Raw genomic sequence first — 16321 nt, 5'->3', positions numbered from 1 at the left:
ACTATGGTGGTGATCCCAGAAGGTGATGAGACTACTCCATCCAGAGGGGTGAGCGTTGCCTTTCACATGAGGAATATGCCGAACAGCCATGCTGCAAAGCCAGGCAACGATGATTCCAACGATGATGATTCTAACAACGAATCTGATTGGGAAGATGTTGCTGACGCAGGTTGTGCAAGTGGGGGTGAAGCACCCTTTACTAGTGGTGGTAACGGGGATAAGCAGAGCTATCCCGGAGTTGGGATGCTAGCGAGCAACCTATCATCCTGAATTGAACTGATGGAGCTTATGAAGCTTATGTATCTATACAAGATACATGCTTCCATTGAGATGAGGGTGTTGGCTAGGCATTAGAGGGTGGATTGGTCTGTGTTGGGTTGGATCAGTATTTACGAGCAGACCCTAGTAGAGGGGATGCGTTTTTCCATTCCTCAGTTAGTACATAAAGTATTAAGCCATTACGGCATTGGCCCAAGCCAGTTAATGTCGAACATGTGGCAACTGCTCATGTCTATCAAGTGTCTATGTGCACGACTCTGCATAGAATTTAGGGCTATGGATCTGCTCTACACATATTACTTGAAGGAGCACGACAAAGAGAAAGGTAGGTACCTCTTTATGCTATGGCACAACCGGAGGCACTTGGTGATTGGATTGAAAACTTATGACAAGAAATGGAAGGACGGTTACTTTTTCGTTAAGGGCGACTTGGTCTTTGGGGAAGGTGGAGCTGAAGGCATTCCCTTTTTCTGGCAAATGACAAGTGAGGAGATTTTATTTTAACTGAGTGTTGGTGTACTGAATCTCATTGTTTCTTCTTTTGCAGATTTGAACTATAATAAAGCACTGCTGGGACTTAATGCCGAGGAGAAGAGTCAAGCAATTCTTGCTTTATCGAAAGAGAGAAATTACTGTAAAGTGTTGGACGAGCCGACTTGCAAAGGAGCCCCTTGTGGAGGCACATCCTCGAAGTGCAGCAAAGTACCTTGGTTTCACTTGGGAACTTGTTGTAATATGTCTTATTGGTTCGGTACAGCAACCTCATCATTTTTTGTAGATATGTACGTCATCCGCTGACCATTGAGGAATTGTACCTTGTAGAAGAGATGATGTTGAGTGAATTCAAGGTCCCAACTATTAAGGAGGTTAGGGGAAAACTCTGAACTGAATCGACAAAGAAGCGGAAGAGGACCAAATTGGGTAGAAGCTCTTCAGCAGCAGTTGAGGCAAATCAGGGCGGTGTCTCTCCGCCTACTCAAAAGGTGATGCCAACAGTGACTGTGGTGGTGCTGGATGACGATAGTGTGAAGATTGTGATCTTGTCTAATGTCTCGGCCTACTCCAACACATCTTTTATCGGGGTTGTTCTAGAGTCCTTCCCACTTCTCAAAGATGAGCGCCAACTTGGGCGGCTCGGCGTGGCACAGGCGGCCGAGTGGACAATGGCTCGATTATTTTAGGTATTTGATTTAGTTTTATCTTGTACTGCTTGTTTTTTCACTTTATCTAAAATTCATTCGTTTTTTTCGTGATCGTAGGCTCTTTCTGAGGGTGCCCGTCTTTCAGAAGTTGGTCGCCTTGCAAGAGAGAAGGAACAAAGAGTTGGAACGACGTAACAAGGAGCTTGCTGATTCCAACTCTAAGTTGGAAAGTAGGCTCTGCGCCGGACAAGAACGAGAGAAGGAGCTTGAGAAGACTTGCATGGAGCTTGCTCGCCAGCTGTAGAAAGCTCGAGCCGAGTGGGAGACATATAGAGCTTCCCTTATTATGAGGCTGGAGACCGTCTCTGTTGAAGCGATCTTGAAGACTCGCTCGGAGCTGATGGTGGAATTCAAAGAGGGTAAGCAGGGCAAATGGGATTCGAACGAGGATATCGCGGAGTACAAAGTTTTACTTGCGGAGCAGGGACTCGGGCCTAAGCCGATGGCTGTGAAGATGGAATCGTTACTTCTGAGACTTGAGTGGGGGGGTCAGGCGATAGATCGAAGGAGTCGACTAAGGGAGTAGTCACACCGGAGAGTTAATCAACCAATGACATTGTTGGACCGAGCGGTATGGTCGCTGAAGATGCTTAAGTCAAAACTTATTTAGATTTTTGTAAGTGTCGAGTGCACACTATAAGTGCCAAGGGCACTAAATAGAATGAAACTCAGCCCTTGGGGCTTTTTATTATAGGGGCTCGGCTCCATTTATTTCCTTCTTTTGATGTGTGAAATTTACTAAGTGTTGCAGATCTTTTACTGTTTGAATGATTTTGTAAAGGGAATGTCCCTTACAGCCCTTGAGTTGAGGCATTTATATCAAAAACACTTAACGTCTTTCATAAGTGAATAATACTTCTATTCATTGAATGATAATCTCAACTAGAGTAAAATTGTCTAACAAAACTTGAGGGAGTGGACAGGCCCACCATGTCCCCCATTGTAAAGAATTACTAGGTGTTACTGGTGGTAGAACTGAGCCAAGTAGTTTCAGAAATGGTAGGCCTTTAAAAGGGTGGCGTTCCAACTGTTAGTAATGTTTTCACCTGTTAGTGTTGCAGTTGATAGTCTCATTTCCCAACAACCTTAATGATTTTGTAGAGGCCTTCCCATGCGGGGTCGAGTTTTCCAACTCCTAATACTTTTAGGTTTTGTAATACTTGGCCTAGGACCTAGTTGCCAACTTTGAAGACTCTGGCTCAGACATTCTCATTGTAGTGCTGAGCCATTTTTTGCTAGTATATGGCATTGCGAATAAGTGCTTGATCCCTAAGTTTATTAGCAATGTCCAGGTTATGACAGAGTTACTGCCCGTTGGTGTCTTCGTTCGTCCACTAAAGTCGAGCCAAGGGAATTGCCACTTCTGCTGGAATGACAACTTCCAAACCATAGGCGAAGGAAAATGGGGTTTCTCTTGTAGACGATCGTGTTATGGTACAATAGGACTATAGCACCTCTAGGAGCTCATCTGCCCAAGTGCCCTTAGCCTTTTGTAGTCTTTTCTTCAATGTTTGGAGAATAGTTTTGTTTGAGGACTCGAGTTGCCCATTTGCTTGGGATAGCGTGGCATAGAGAAGCTTAACTTGATCCCCTACATTCTACAGAAGTTTTGGAAGCCTGAACTGATAAATTAGGAGCCATTGTCGATGATTATTTCTTTTAGTAGGCTAAACCGACAGATCACGTTCTTCCACACAAAGCTTCTTACTTCGCGATCTTTGACTTGAGTGAAGGCTTCTGCTTCTATCCACTTGGTGAAGTAGTCGGTGACCGCAAGCATGTATAACCTTTAGCCCGGCGTGGTTGGTAACTTGCCTATAATGTCCATCCCCCATTTCATGAATGGTCAAGGTGTGAGGATGGATCTGAGTCATTCTGGAGGTAGGTGTGATACTTTGGCAAAGCGTTGGCAACTGTTGCACTTCTTGGTGTACTTAGCCGAGTCGGAACACATTATGGGCCAATAGTAATTGGCTATCAATGCTCTGTTGACGAGGCTCCATCCCCCAATATGATTGTTGCACTCACGTCCGTGGAGTTCTGCGAGCACACACCTTGCTTCTTCAGGGGTGATACACTTAAGGTACAGTCCTAAAAACGATCTCCTAAATAGATGGCCTTTATGTACGGTGAATTATGCTGCTTTAGCTTTAAGCCACCGTGCCTTATTCTTGTTTCCAAGGAGTTCATCGTTCTCTAGGTAATGGAGGATGGGTTTCATCCATGACTCGTCTAGGCCGACTAAAGCAACTTCGATCGAGCTGGAAGCAATTACTGATACTTGTAGGTGTACCAAGGGGATATTTGTTGGATGCTGAGTCTTTAAGGCCGAATCGAGATTTGTAAGGGCATTTGCATGGGTGTTTTTGGTCCTTGGGATCTGGGTGATTATGATCTCTTCTAATGATGATTGGTGCTCTTTGGCTAAGTTTAGATACAAAGTCATCTTGACGTCCCATGCTTGATAAAAGCCTTGGAGTTGATTCACAACCAACTGTGAGTCGGATTTTACTTATATCTTTTTTATCCCCATTCCTTTGGCGAGTGAGAGCCCAACGATCAGCGCCTCGTATTCAGCCTCGTTGTTGGTTGCTTTGAAGCCACACCACATAGCTTGTTGCAAAGTATCTCCTTTTGGGGAGATGAGCACTAGTCTCAATCCGCTGCCGTTAACATTGCTTAAGCCATCCACTAATAGGATCTACTTGAAGGGTGCATAATCTATCAGACATAGGAGCTCCCTCTCCGCCTGAATAGAAGTACTAGGTGCGAAGTCGACAATGAAGTCAATTAGCACTTGAGATTTGATCGCGGTGCGGGGTTAGAAGGAGACATTGAATTCACTCAGTTTCACTGCCCACTGGATGAGCTGACCCAAGAGATCCAGCTTGTGGAGTATCTTTTTAAATGGGTAGGAGGTCAAATCTATGATCGGGTGGCATTGAAAGTATGGTCGTAGCTTCCGTATGGTTGTGATTAGGGCAAGCACTAGTTTCTCAAGTTGGTTGTATCGAGTCTCGGCATCGAGTAAGAACTTACTGGTATAATAGACTGGCAGTTGCTTTTCTTCTTCCTCTTACATCAGTACGACAGATGTGGCAAATTCTGATACTGCCAGATAAGTTAAGAGTCGTTCCTCCATCTTTGACTTGGAGAGTAGTGGAGGCAATGTTAAGTACCGTTTCAGTTGAACCAATGCCTCTTCACATGCTTGAGTCCATTCAAACTTTTTTGACTTTCTAAGGGCGGCGAAGAAGAGGTGACATTTTTCTGTCGACTTGGAGATGAACAGCTCAAGGTGACTATTCTTCCTATGAGACGCTACATGTCTTTTATGCTGGTTGGGGACAGGATGCCCAAAACCACCCTGATCTGATCTGGATTGGCCTCAATGTTATACTACATCACCATATACCCTAGAAACCTTCTGGAAGATGCATCAAAGGAACACTTGGCCAGATTCAATTTCATGCTGTATTTCTGTAACACTTCAAAGGCTTGCCAAAAGTTGTAGAGGTGTTGCTTGATGATTAAGGACTTCACTAGCATATCGTCGATGTATACTTCCAAGGAGTCCCCTAGCAGGTTGGAGAACATTTTGTTCACAAGTTGCTGGTAGGTGGCTCTAGCATTTTTTAGGCCGAACGACATTACTTTGTAGTAGTAGATGCCTCGTTCGGTGATGAAGGCGATCTTCTCCTGATCGTCCGAGTGCATCAGTATCTGGTTGTAACTGAAGAAGGTGTCCATGAAGCTTAGTAGCTCATGTCCGACAATGGCATCCATTAGCATGTCTATGTGGGGTAGTGGGAAGGAGTCCTTAGGACAAGTCTTGTTCAGGTTGGTGAAGTTAATACAAACTCTCTATTTCTCGTTCTTCTTCTTCATTACCACTACATTCGCCAACCAATCTGGATAATAGACTTCTCGAACTGAGCTATTGCTAAGTAGTTTCTCCACCTCTTCATTGATCACCTTGTTTCTCTCTAGGGTGAACCTTCTTCTCTTCTGTCTTATAGGAGGGTAGTTGTCAAGCCGGTCATCACGGTCACAAAATTAATCCTAATTACCGTAGTTAGTGGTAAGCAGGGTTGAATCCACAGGGAGCAATTACTAGCAACCTAGTGTAAATTTGAGTAACAATAATGAAATTGGCAAATTGATTAATTAAACTAAACAAACTAAATGCAAATAATAAAAGCTTGAAATTAAAACTAATTAAGACTTTATAATAAAAACGTTGTCGCTACGGTTTTGGTTCGACACAAGACCAACTCTCACAATTTTCCTCTACACTTTACGATCCCCTAAACCTACAAGGCAAGGTAGACCAATGAAATGGCTTTCCAGCACTCTAGGTATAATCTATCATGTCTCACCCTATCACTCAAGTTCGATTGGTTAAAGGCTACCATTGAATACCGACAAACACTACAAGACAATACCACTAATTGGTACACGATTAACAAATGCAATTTGTCAACACGTATCATCCAATCAACTAACTACATAATCAATGCAACACAAGTAGAAATGATATTAAATGTGAATATAACTCGATTACAATCGATGTGAAGTAATTTAAAGCAATACTCAACATTTAATTATCTCAAACCAACATTTATCATGCAATAGGTTTTATATCAACAACTAGTCTCAATGGACAACACCAATAATCACAAATCATACATCAAACTACATTAAAGTATCGTAATCTATTATAAAACGAAAACAAACATAGTTCGATATACAATACTTAACCAAATGTCCAACAATCAGGCTCTGTAAAACCCCTCCCTTGCCGGGTATTTCTTAAGTATCCCTTGGCCATTGAGAACCTAGAAAACGCACGCCTAGGAAAGAAGTTTATTTTAAAATCTTATTTAAAGAATAAACCTATAGTTTAAAAATATATATATTTTTATTTTAATTTAATTTCTAAACTATAATAAGTTCATTGTACAAGTCAAAAAAATATAGTTTCCTTTCTTGGAGTACATTATGAAATCCATAGTAGTACTTACGAGAACATACACACTTTTACAAAATTTACTAGCAATTTGATTTCCTTTATTAACACAAACATATATACTCCATAATAACATGGACATATTTACTGCATTATGAGATATAAACATAATTACTACACTAAATACTAGCAAAACCATTCATAGTCATAATTAAAACACCCTTCATGCTCATAGCGTCCCTCGGAATCCTCTCCCAGCTTCGTGCCTTAATCCTTACCTGCAGAACATTTTAAAACATTTCGTGGGGTGAGCACTAATCGCTCAATAAGGAATATGGTCATTTAAAAACATTAAGGTTCATTATACAAGTATATTACTTAGGACCTTACCTACCTACAAAACTTGACCTTCATTCTTTGACATAACAAGTTCATAAAACATATCAACACTTTAGACTTTCTCATAACATAAGTCACAACATAACCATACTATATAACATAGAAACATATAGACTTATGAAATATTCATGTACATGGCATGCTTATTTCTTTTGTCTTTATACTTTATGGTTTCATTAGTCTTGTTATCCGATCGGATTCATTGAACCATTACCTTGTTCTTGGTCGTCACCTCAAAGGACTCATGGTTCCATAAGAATTCCATTCCTCTGATCTTGGTTTATACCTCAAGAGACTCATGGAATTCATTCTTTAACATTTCATAAATTTTTCAAAAGACAACTAAATAAGCTATATGCATTACATTATGAATGCAAACATATGGACTAACATCTCCCATGCTTAATCATACTATATTCTCCTACTAAACTTCTTAACTTAATTCATTCAATTTCTCATCAATACAAGGAATTTCAGTAGTAGAGTTATTCAGGGGTTTATTAGAATTAGAAACAATGGGAATTTCCATTAGAAGGTGGATGCCATATAGTTCGTCACTTTTCAAGCAATTTTTCCCTTATCTTCCAATTCAAAGATTTTGGCTAAAACATAAAAGGTTTAGGTCTATTTCTCAAATTTTTAACACTTAAGAATCAACTCAATCGGACTTCTATAACTTCAGTTATGACTGATTCAGTGAAGCATGTACAGTATAAGTCTCAAAAAGCCAAATCCGAATTCTATTCATTTTAACCATGTCACCTTCATTTGCACATTTATATCATTTGCCATGTCATTCTAAGTATAAAAGGCCTAAAAACCTCCCTTTTTACATAACCAAAAAGTGTCAAAACATCGTCCAACTACAAATCTCTTAATTGGCATAATCATCATCCATATGCACACATACACCAATCAACACAACCCATTTAAACAATCCATAACCAAAACATAGCATCACACTCATATTAACATAAATAAATGTAAGTTCCATAAACCCTAGGTGTTATCAATTGTAGTCATAAGGGAGATTTTTCCTTACTTAGTATTCAAAGCACAAAGACACTCCTCCTAGCTCCAAAGGTTCACCCTTTCTACCTTATACACATAACCATTATGAATTTCCCTTTAACTAAAAGATCAGAACAACTAGGGTTTTGAAACTCACCTTCAACCCTGAAATTGAAGTTCTTTAAGTGTGGATGGTGATCTCCTTTGAAAATCAACTTGAAATCCTATGAAAATTTGAGAATAAAATGCTTGGATTAGTGGCTTTTATGGTGGATTTGAGAGATGAAGAAGAAGATGATATATTTGGGGTGTACAAGGCCGACTACTCTCTCTTAAAACCATGTAAATATTTATTCCATTGTTACTCTAATGTGATTGGTCAATAAAAGTTAGATATAAGGGTCATTGGGCATAAATTTTTCATACAAGGGCATTTTGGTCATTTCTACCACAACATAATGATTAGCACTCATTTAATGCCATTTGACTTATTTAAAACACTTAACAATTAAGTAATCCCATTAGGTAAATGACTAATTTACCCTTGGTGCACTTTTATGGATGCTTAAATCATATGGATTTGTATGAAAAGACCATTATACCATTGGTTACCGTTTACGCCATTTAACCATATCAATCAACTTTATGACCATTCTATCCTCATTTCTCTTCAATGACATCACCCCTTACACTTCATAATGGCCACATCTCGAAATACATGTAAATTGACCATTTTACCCTTCCATTCAAAAAAAAAGAAAATTACTTAAAAAGGTAAATTTCATACCTTAGGGCATCGGAATAATAACGCGGGGTTTACAGGCTCATCCAACTAGTTGAGAGCTGATGAGGAGAGCAATGGAGTCAATCTCGATCTCGCCTACACCGTAACAGATAATTGGGAGCTCAACTGTCATGGTGGTGTCGACGAAGGTTGAAAAGTCAAAAATGGGGTTGGTCATGGCGAAGAGGATGTAATCAACAGCGAGATGATGCGAAGAAGGAGCAAAAACAACCAACAGACAGCCTGAAATATGAACAGTCGCAACTCGCCAGAATACGTTAGTTTTCCAGTGGGTCTTCTGGCAAATGGTGGGGGAAATGCAATCCAAAAGGTACCAATGGAAAGCTTAGGTGATGGGGAGTTCGGATCAGGTCTTGGGGAGATGAAAGGTTGCAAAAAAGTGAGCGAAGTCACGGCTGGAAGGTGAAGAGGCGCGACAGTGGAAGATAGTGATTTGCGGCGATCTTTCACAGAAAAGGGCGTGTGAGGGTGTTGGAAGGTCGAAAATGTGGAGATCGGTGTTGGGGAAGGTGAATCATCTCTGGAAAAGCTCAAAAATCACTAGAATGTGAAGAGGCATGGCGATGGAGTGCGTAACGTCGCTGAAAAATGGAGAAAACACAGTGGGGGTGATGGTGGAAGGTGAACCGATGTTTGGGGGAGATGAATGGTAGTCGGAGAGTCGTCGGAATCTGGCGAGATGAGCTTGGGTTTGGTGGGAGGCGACTGCCTAGATCTGGAACTATTCATGTTATTTTATACAATGTCTGGCAAATTTTAGATCAATCCCTGCATGAATGAAAACTGACAAAATCAACCCCCAAAAACATGACAATTTACCCCCTGAACAGAATAAATGAGACAAATGCAGACCTAATAAATAAATCACACCCTAATATTGACTCACAATATCTCAAAATCATTTCAAACATGCACAAATTTTAAGGAAAAATTAAAATGTGATTTTCCATTAATAATTTCAAATTTTCTTCAATTGTCTCAATATAACTTCAATTTAATTACACAAAGGGTCTTTTTATCATCAAAATAGAGACATTTTCATGATTCGACTCGGCGTTCAGTCGATGCATAATAGATTCGGGGTTGATCCTAGTCATGTTGGAGTGAGACCAAGCAAAGCAATCTTGGTTCTCCTTTAGAAAATCGACGAGCTTTCTTCGAATATCAGGTGAAAGCTAGGCTCCAACTTGTGTCTTCCAGTTCAGAAAATCTGGGTGAATTTGGACCTCATCCAACTCCTCCATAGTTGGTTGGTCTGGCTTTGCTCTTCCAGCTTGAAGAGTCTGTAATTGCTACATGGTGCCACAATTTGTCTTGAAGGCATTATGGTAACAATCTTTAGAGGCTTTCTGATCTCTTTATCTCTTTGATGCACCATGGTGGGGAACCTGATAGTCTGGTGAAAGTTGAGGGAATAGCCCGCATGCCATGGATCCATAGTCGACCAAGGATCACGTTGTAAGGGGAGGAGGCATCTAATATCATGAAGGTGGTCTGATGGTTGATCCCTTCAGCGTAGACCAGTAGGACAATCTCTCCAATGGTCTACTTTTGTTCAGAGTTGAATCCTATGAGGAGAGTTGGGCGACAATTGATACTAGACTCATCCAATCCCATCACCTTGAATGCTTCAAGGAACATAATGTTTGCTAAGGAGTCGGGCTCTATTAAGATTCTCCTGATAATGATGTTGGCAATCTAGAGGGTAATCACGAGTGCGTCGTGGTAGGGATTCAGAAGTGTTGCTACCTCGTTATCCATGAACTCTATGGTTAGGTTGGTGACTTTTTGTAGTGTCGACCTTGAATGTTGGAACTGTGGGTTAGCTGCGGCTCGGGCATGGCATTTTGCTAATGAGTAGCTTACCCCACTTACTTCTGGAGGGTAATCACGAGTGCGTCATGGTGGGAATCAGAAGTGTTACTACCTTGTTATCCACGAACTCTATGGTCAGGTTGGTGGCTTTTGTAGTGTTGGCCTTGAATGTTGGAACTGTGGGTCAGTTGTGACCGGGGCATGGCGTTTTGCTGATGAGTAGCTTACCCCACTTACTTCTAATCCGTTTGAGATAACACCACACATTCCGTCTGCTTGAGGGGCTTTTAGTGGGGGAGTGATTTGGCAATCTCTGTTTGTCACTGTGCTCTTCCCTTTGTCTGTTAGAAATTCACGAAGATGTCACCTTTTTAGCAGCTTGGCTACCTCAAGGCGAAGTGCAATATAGTCAACAGTATTATTGCTATGGTCTCCAAGAAATTCACACCATTTGGTGGTGTCCCGCTTTGCTCTAAGATGTTTCAATTTGGCCGGCCATCTAACCACGTTTCCCATTTCCTTCATCACAGCTACTACTTTCATCGGCTCGATGTTGAGGTTGTAGTCGGGCAACTTATACTTGGGTGGTATGTTGGACATTGACTCGTTGTGCCGAGTCGAGTCGAGTCGAAAGGCGCTCTAATTGGCATCTATTGTTTCGTACAAAAACTCTTCTTACTAGATAGGGTTTTGCTAGTCTTGTGTCACAGCGTCTATTAGAGCTCCGAGAGCAACGATCATCATAGGCATTTTTCTTGGCTCTATGAACTTCATCTTCCTCCCACCTTATCTCGATCGAAGCACGGGCTAACACATCATCCATGGTGTTGCAGTTAAACTTGGTTAGTTCCTTGTATAACTCTCTGTCTGGGAGGATACCCTCCTTAAAAGCATCAACCGCGGTCTCTTGGTTGCAATAAGGGATTGAACCTTATCACAGTTAAAACATCCCACATAGTCTCGAAAGGGCTCATTGTGGTGCTGCTGGATTCGATAAAGGTCACCGGATAATTTCTCTAGTTTTTTGCTGCTAGCAAATTGCTCCACGAAGGTGTCCATGAGTTGAGCGAATGAAGCAATTGAGTGGTTTGAAGTAATGGAGTGGTTAAGAAGGTTGGTGTACCACTGGAGTGTTGGTCCTACTAGATTGGAGCCAAAGCTCTTACACATGCACACGTAACAGAGATCTCTTGGTATGGCGGCAGCGAACATTCTTTGTTTGTAAGAAGCTATATGGTCATCTGGGTCGGTGGTTCTATCATACAGCTTCATGTTGGGAAAGGTGAATTTGCAGGGCATGTCTGCGAGAGCAATGGCATCTACGAATGGTGACTCGGCATAGCTTTGGGGTTGACTCTTTTTTAGGGGTGCTGGCATGCTTGGGATGTGCTGGATCATTGCTTCCATCTTGGCCAACTGTTTGGTTAGGGTTGTTCAAGGGGTGTGGTTACAGGTGTGTATAGGTTGTTTAGGAATTAGGGAAACACTCTGGGATTGACATGTATCGTCGAGCTGTGTGGGAAGCCTTGCTAGGTTAAGTCAGTCTCTAAGTTCATGGGATTTGTTTGATGGGCAATGGTGGTATTCAGCAGGTGGGGTAAGGTGGCTTGTGTAAGTGTCTCGAAGGCCGAATGGGTGATGGGTGGAATACTGGCTGATCGGTTCGACTCGGCCATTGGTATGGTTGTTGCTAGGGTCGTGGTATGATAGTCGGCGGTAACACCATTATCTGAGGTCGGGAAGAGGTATCTGCGTTGAATGGGATGCCGAGAGGAAAATGCATGATTTTGGCTAAGAGACTAATCTGAAGAATAAAATTGCGTTATCTTATCTCAGAGTGCTTGGTTCTCTGCGTGGATGGCAGCATTCTGAGCCTCCAAAGCCTGATATTTGTTGTTGCTTTCCTCCACCAGTGCGGTGAGAGCCGCAATCTGTGTCGCCAAAGCAGACGCCGGGGTCTCCGTGTTGTTAGTCATGATAGCCGAATGGGGAGGAGGAGCAGCTTCGGCAGGTCGTTTTGAATCGAAAAATTGTCAGGGCCCCACGGTGGGCACCAAATTGTAAACGATAAAATTTACAATTAAACTCAAAAAGACAAGATCTTGTTATGTGAGCCACTGACAATCTTGATGGACTTGCGAAGGGTGTCCTTACCGTTGAAGGGGAGCTTTAGTGACGTAAGGAGGTCGTCAGAATATGCAAAGAGTTTGGAGATAAGAATACTGAAGCTTCGGAGTGATTTTTGAATGCCCAATGAGAGGGTCAGCCCATGTTTATAAAGTGAACCCGAGGGGTCCAAATCCTAATAGGACTTTAAGTCCTACTTAGTAGGTGAGTTCTCTTTTTAGAAAGAGATTAGATTTTCTACCTTTCTCGAGCTTTCTTCTTTGGGTGAGATATGAGATCTTGTTAGAAGAAGAATTTGACTAGGATTCTGATCCTTGTTACAGACTACTTTAGACGAATGGGCCAATCCAGTTCAAGTTAACTCGTGGGATGGCTCAACTCATAGAGTAGACAGTTTACATGGTATTCTAAGCGTGACCTCAATCAGGATTGGATCAAGACCTTGGGTCGTCACATATACTATTGGACCACGTTAAGTCCAGTACGGGTTTGGACCATTCAAACTTAAACTTTGAAAACTGGTCACAAGGTTTTAATATAATAAATACGACGACTTGAAATGTCACTCATCAGAAGCTGATCAACACACTTGTGGTCAGGACCCAGGATTTTAGTCCACCGTAATAAATCCCAATGACTTTCATATCTTTCGCAACTGTTCAAAAGAATAGAATATTTGGCTCATCAAATAGCCCCTTCCCTGAGTTTTTAGTACAGGAATTAACTTTTAATTTCTTGTCCTGCTCTCCTCTCTTTTTAATCCAATGAGAATCACCATCTTTTTAGCGTCCATTAAAAAGAAAATCATGAATGGAAAGCCATCTTTGTTTCTATTTATGTCCTTCAGCGTTTTGTACCAAACATATCTATTCGACCTTATCTCTGCAGATTCTTTGGCAACTGCTCTACCATATGAAGTCCAAACATGGAGCCCTGACAACAAATTTGAATTCAAATCTGCTCATGGGATTAGAGCCTCCACCCAAGACCCAGGCAGACCTGAATTTCCGAAAGATTCTGCTGCCATCTTTCAAAATGAATTCATTCACAAATTTAATGTCTTTCCTGGGTCCAAGATCATTAGACTTCATTTTTATCCAACCTCATATGCAGGCTTAAATATATCTAAAGCATTATTCTCGGTGAGCATTGGCCACTACACTCTTTTAAGAACTTCTGAATCATCTTATCCAACAGATGCTTCAGATATCGAATACGTTACCAAAGAATTCTGCCTTTACGTAAACAGCCATATACTAAATATTACATTCATTCCTGCAAAAATTATTCCAGGTGCCTATGCTTTTGTGAACAAGATTGAAGTTGTTCCAGTGCCTCCAGATCTTTGCATGCGAGATAATGAAACACTTTCCTTCATTGGACATTCTAACAGTTCTTACAGAGGAAAGTCTATGGCTCTAGAGACGATGTATCGGCTGAATGTAGGTGGACCTCCCATCTCTGCAGAGCATGACCATGATATGTTTCGTGCCTGGTCAGGAGACGACATTTACTTTATGAGTTCTAGAATTGATACAGAAACCCTTAGATCAAAAGCTGAAATTAAGTACAGCTCACAGGTCCCGGCTTATATTGCGCCAAAGAAGGTTTACACCTCCGCCAGGACAACGATTCCTAGTGGTTATAGTATTAAAGGAGGCTATAATTTGACCTGGTCATTCCAAGTGGAATCTGGGTTCTATTACCTGCTTAGGCTTCATTTCTGCGAAATCAGCAAAGAAATTACTGAGCAAGATCAAAGGGTTTTTCACATCCACATTAATGATCAGATTGCGCAGGATGGTGCAGATGTAATCAAGTGGAGCGGTGGTGCTGATGTTCCGGTTTTTCGAGACTCTGGTGAATTTATCAGAACAAGGCATGGATAACCTGCTGTTGTCTTTACAAAGTAACACAGAAAACGGTACCTCATGCAATCAAGCAATCCTAAATGGACTAGAGATCTTCAAATTGCCAGATGCTAGCTACAATTTTGCAGGATCCATTTCATTCAGAGCAAGAAGGATGTCTCTCAGCTCGGCTAAGAATCCTCCTAGAATGCTATTAGAAGTTGTCTTTGGTATTGCCACTGTTGTAACCGTATTGTGCATTATTTGTTATGTTCATTTTTTCTACATATCCCGTTGTTCTCTCAGATCTATATGTCGAAGAAAAACATTCAAGCAGCGGCAATCCGATCACTTCCGTCACTTTTCTCTCCCTGAGATAAAGTCAGCCACCCACAACTTTTCTGACAGTTTAGTAATCGGTTCCGGTGGATTTGGTAATGTGTATAAGGGTTACATCGACGGTGGCACCACCACTGTAGCTATAAAACGTGCTAATCCATGTTCAAACCAAGGTCTAAACGAGTTCAAAACTGAAATCTCCATGCTGTCCAACCTCCAACACGGCCACCTTGTTTCTTTGATTGGCTATTGCATGGAAAACAAGGAAATGATTCTAGTTTATGATTATATGGCCCGGGGAACACTACGCCATCAGCTCTACAATACCAAAAAACCTCCACTCAAGTGGAAGAGGAGGCTGAAAATTTGCATTGGCGCAGCTAGAGGATTGCACTACCTTCACACGGGTGCAAAACACTCAATAATTCACCGAGACGTTAAAAGCACCAATATATTGCTAGACAGGAATTGGGTGTCAAAGGTTTCAGATTTTGGTTTGTCAAAAATTGGTCCCAACATGCTCACCCAATCAAACACGCATGTCAGCACCGCTGTGAAGGGTACGTTTGGATACTTGGATCCAGAATATTACCGGCGGCGAAAATTGACTGAGAAATCGGATGTGTACTCATTTGGGGTGGTACTTTTTGAGGTGCTATGTGCTAGACCTGCTGTTTTACCCATAGTTGACATTGAGGAGACAGAGCATGAGAAGGTGAATTTGGGGGAGTGGGCTTTAAGCTGTTATCAATTTGGCACACTGGAAACCATCATTGACCCATATCTGAGGGATAAGATTGAAGCGGGATGTTTCAAGACATTCACAGATATCGCGAAGAAGTGCTTAGCAGATAAAGGATGCGACAGGCCGAATATGGGAGATGTTTTGTGGAATTTGGAGATGGCTTTGCGGCAGCAAGAGGCTGCCGTTGAAGACAGGATTTGTGCAGAGAATAACAACGGGATGACTTCTTATTCTTCTCTTAAGATTGATGGCCATCCATGCATTGGCATGGGTAATTCTGATCAGATACCAGGGGTTGAGTTCTCTGAGATCATGGTCACAATTGGACGTTGAATCATGGCTGCTTTGTATTCATGTCTCAACTCTCAAGTACCCCTAGGTGATTTATTTAGTATACAGCAGTAAGATTTTTGTGTTGTTCGTCGTTATGTTCTTCTCAGTTGTAGAGAAATATCAAATGAAAGTATACAATGATAGAAGACATATTAGGCACGTCAAAATAGAAACTCTATGCAAAATGTACATTTGGTAGTTCATATTTGATCGAGTATTGTTTGCACTTAAAAAGGATTATTTGTATACTAAATCCAAATTTTATCAATTATATTCATTCGTAATGGACTAGAAACTAGAAAGTCTAACATCACCTGGGAAACACCCGGTGGCAGAAACAAGATTCACAACACTGCCAAGTGCCAAGACGTGGTTTCTCTGACTTATTAGCATGTTGATGCTTGCTAAACAAACTGGGAATTGGAAAACATCTCCAGACCGAGTAAT

At 41.4% G+C, this 16321-nt stretch overlaps 1 protein-coding gene across 1 annotated transcript; it reads left to right on the top strand.

Annotated features, from left to right (window-relative positions):
• Positions 1 to 13413: 13413 nt before the first annotated feature.
• LOC116130487 (receptor-like protein kinase FERONIA) lies at positions 13414 to 15874 on the top strand. Its single transcript, XM_031416228.1, is given in 2 exon segments — positions 13414 to 14462; positions 14464 to 15874. Coding segments are annotated over 2 exon segments (2460 nt in total).
• Positions 15875 to 16321: the final 447 nt, after the last annotated feature.

The sequence above is a fragment of the Pistacia vera genome, unplaced genomic scaffold (assembly GCF_008641045.1).
Source record: "Pistacia vera cultivar Batoury unplaced genomic scaffold, PisVer_v2 Contig222, whole genome shotgun sequence".
Lineage (NCBI taxonomy): Eukaryota > Viridiplantae > Streptophyta > Magnoliopsida > Sapindales > Anacardiaceae > Pistacia > Pistacia vera.
Note: the sequence above shows the minus strand (reverse complement) of the source record. Positions and strands in the feature narration are given on the sequence as shown.